General features: G+C 43.1%; 1 protein-coding gene across 1 annotated transcript; it reads right to left on the bottom strand.

Moving 5' to 3' along the window:
- Nucleotides 1-817: 817 nt before the first annotated feature.
- On the bottom strand, nt 818-2,633 carry LOC107292460 (general transcription factor II-I repeat domain-containing protein 2A-like). Its single transcript, XM_029285153.1, is given in 3 exon segments — nt 818-1,590; nt 1,593-2,519; nt 2,522-2,633. Coding segments are annotated over 3 exon segments (1,812 nt in total).
- Nucleotides 2,634-3,045: the final 412 nt, after the last annotated feature.

The following is a 3,045-nucleotide window of genomic DNA, read 5'->3' as shown; positions in this document are numbered from 1 at the left end:
GTATTATGGTTGCCCTCAAAGGGCTGGGTGGGTGTGGCCAGGTGGGCGTGGCCAGGTCAATGCTGCTCACTCAGCGCAGCTGACTCAGGATACCTGAGAACAAGTTGCACCGGCTAACTTGATGTAGGGACAACTCATTGCCCCACAAGCTCTTCACCTCCCCAAACTTATGGCAGCCAAGCATGTCTGCATGTATATGCACATGCACTCCATTCCAAGTTTGGGGACTTTTATCCACAGAGGATGGAAAGGGCCTTCTTCCCAAGCCCAGGCATGATTGGTAGTTTGCTAGCTCAGTTGTGGATAGCCTCCTAGTCTCCAAGCTTGGAATGTGTGTGTTTGTGTGTGTGTGTGTGTGTGTAGTTTCCTTCTTCTGCCTTGACAGATCTCTGGAAAGCAAGAGGAAGAGGCAGGGGAGCAGCACTTTCCAGTCCTGCATGAGGGAGGCTGGCCCTTCTGGAAAGGGAATCCCCATTTCCAATCACGCATGGTAAGGATGCTGGCTTGTTGGAGCAGCCTTCCCTCACATAGCTTCACTGCCACCTCTTGTTCCTCTCCAGAGATCTTTCAAGGCAGAAGAAGTTGGACTTGGAGGAAACTGCTTCCTGGAAACTTTTGCCACATCAGCATCATGGTTGTCTTCAAAGGGCCAGTTGCATGTAAGACTATTGTATCGTATTAGTTCAGAAGTGTATTATGTCTAAGAAGTGGGGCAAAAAGGATTAAAATTTCAAATATGAACAAATAAATTATTTATTTCAAATAAATCTGCAAAAACAAATTTTAAACAAAAAAAAAACCACAAGCTTTTTAGTTCTCATGCCATTTTGTCTGAACTGGATGTTTGACATCTTTTCTTGGCTACGAGTTCATCCATGTTTGGCATTAGGTTTTGAGCTGTGGATACTCTCAGGATAGAGTGGAGGTGTGCATCCATGAGCAGACTTCTGTGTGCACTTTTGTTCACCCTCATGACAGAGAAAAGTTGCTCACACAGGTATGTACTCCCAAACATGCAGAGCATTCGAGCAGCTTGTAGGCGGAGTTGGGGCATTGTTTCAGGGATGAACTTGGTGAACTGTGCGGGTCCTACAGAATCAGACTTTGCCTTAAGTGTGCTGTTACATTGGAGTTCTATCAGCTCCATCTGGATATTTACAGGTGCGCTGTCCATTTCAACTGAAAATGGATTGCTGAGCAGTCCAAAACTGAATTTCTGTCTTTCAAAATCAACAAAGCGCCGTGTAAACTCCATCTGAAGTGTGCTCAGTTTATCAGCAAACTGAGCACTTGAGAACACAGTGGTGGAAACTTGGTTTTTTATTGTTTGGCAACTGAGAAAGTGACTCAAGTTTCCTTGCTGCATCTGACTCTCCCACAGTCGCAGCTTTACTTGAAAAGCTTTCACAGCATTGTACATGTCTGTGATCACACGGTCCCGTCCCTGAAGCTGAAGGTTTAGTGCACTGAGATAATTAGTAATGTCACATAGAAAAGTTAATTCACACAGCCACTTTTCATCCCGCAATACTGTAGAATCTTTTCCTTTTCTTTCAATAAACTGACAGATTTCCATACGCAATTCAAAAATCTATTGAGCACTTTTCCTCGACTTAGCCATCGCACCTCTGTGTGATAAGGGAGATCACCAAGTTCAGAATTTATGTCTTCAAGAAAAGACTTAAATTGACGGTGATTTAAACCTCTGGCTCTTATAAAGTTAACTGTCTGTGTTACAGTGTGTATTACATGTTCCATTTTCAGGGCTTTGCCGCATAGTGTTTCTTGATGTACGATGCAGTGATATGGTGTCAGCTCACCTGTGCAATTCTCGGTCTTCATTTTTCCCCACATCCTTCCTACTAATCCACTCTTTTCTTCACACATTGAAGGTGCTCCATCTATTGTGAGTCCTATAAGTTTGTCCCAGGGCAGTTTCATATCATTTATACTTTTGGATACTGCTTCAAATATGTCCTTTCCGGTGGTAGTGCCATGCATTGATTTTATAGCCAGAAGTTCCTCTGTAATGCATAATCTTGAGTCCACTCCATGCATGAAGATTGTCAGCTGTGCTGTGTCAGAGACGTCAGTGCTCTCATCCACAGCAAGGGAATAAGCAATAAATTCTTTTCCTTTTTCAACCAATTGTCCTTGTAAATCAGTGGCAAGCTCACATATCCAATCAACAACAGTATTTCTGCTTATGCTTACATTCAAAAAAGCTTGCTTTTGGTCTGGACACAAGACTTCACACACTTTAATCATGCAGCACTTCAAAAACTCCCCCTCTGTAAATGGCTGGGCTGATTTAGCTTTCTCTTCTGCCATTGTAAAACTAGCTTTCACAGCAGCTTCACTTTGTGATTTTGCTTTTGTGAACATATGCTGCTGTGACATCAGGCTCTTTTTCAAGTCTTCCACCTTCTGTGCCTTCTGCTCCATGTTCAAGTTTTTGTACTTGTCCTGATGTTTCATCTCATAGTGCCGTCTCAAGTTATATTCTTTAAATACAGCACAGTAGCTCCACAAACAAGGCACACAGCCTTATCTTCAATGTCAACAAACAGGTACTTTGCCTCCCACCTCTTTTGAAAGCATCTTTTTTCAGAGTCTACTTTCTGTTTGGCCATTTTTGGGGGTTTAAATATTGGCACGCAGGTCTTCTTTCCTGCAGATGTATATATGGATGAGACTGGACAGAAAGCTCAAAGTCCCAGGTGCTGTGTGAAGCAAGCAGTTGTGAGCACACTAGGTATCCACTCTGGTGGTTCAGTAGGATGCTGCAAGTCCAGATGTTTTGAGCAGGTTTAGCAATATCACAGCATTTATGGAGAGAAAGCAAGTGACTGCAGCCCTCTTTGATACAATTGAAATTATATATTTTATACAAGAGAGATCCTGTATGGATGGAGGAAAAAATCAGCAATCCACCATCACTCCAAAGCTGATCTAGCAGCCACAAGGACTACTTAGCCTCTCTAGTTAAGCTACCTCCATTTCGGATCAGATTCTGATATTTTCAGGGCTGCCTTCCAGTCTCTG

Source organism: Protobothrops mucrosquamatus, unplaced genomic scaffold, assembly GCF_001527695.2.
Source record: "Protobothrops mucrosquamatus isolate PMUCROS unplaced genomic scaffold, P.Mucros_1.0 scaffold1347, whole genome shotgun sequence".
NCBI classification, from domain to species: Eukaryota; Metazoa; Chordata; class Lepidosauria; order Squamata; family Viperidae; genus Protobothrops; species Protobothrops mucrosquamatus.
Note: the sequence above shows the minus strand (reverse complement) of the source record. Positions and strands in the feature narration are given on the sequence as shown.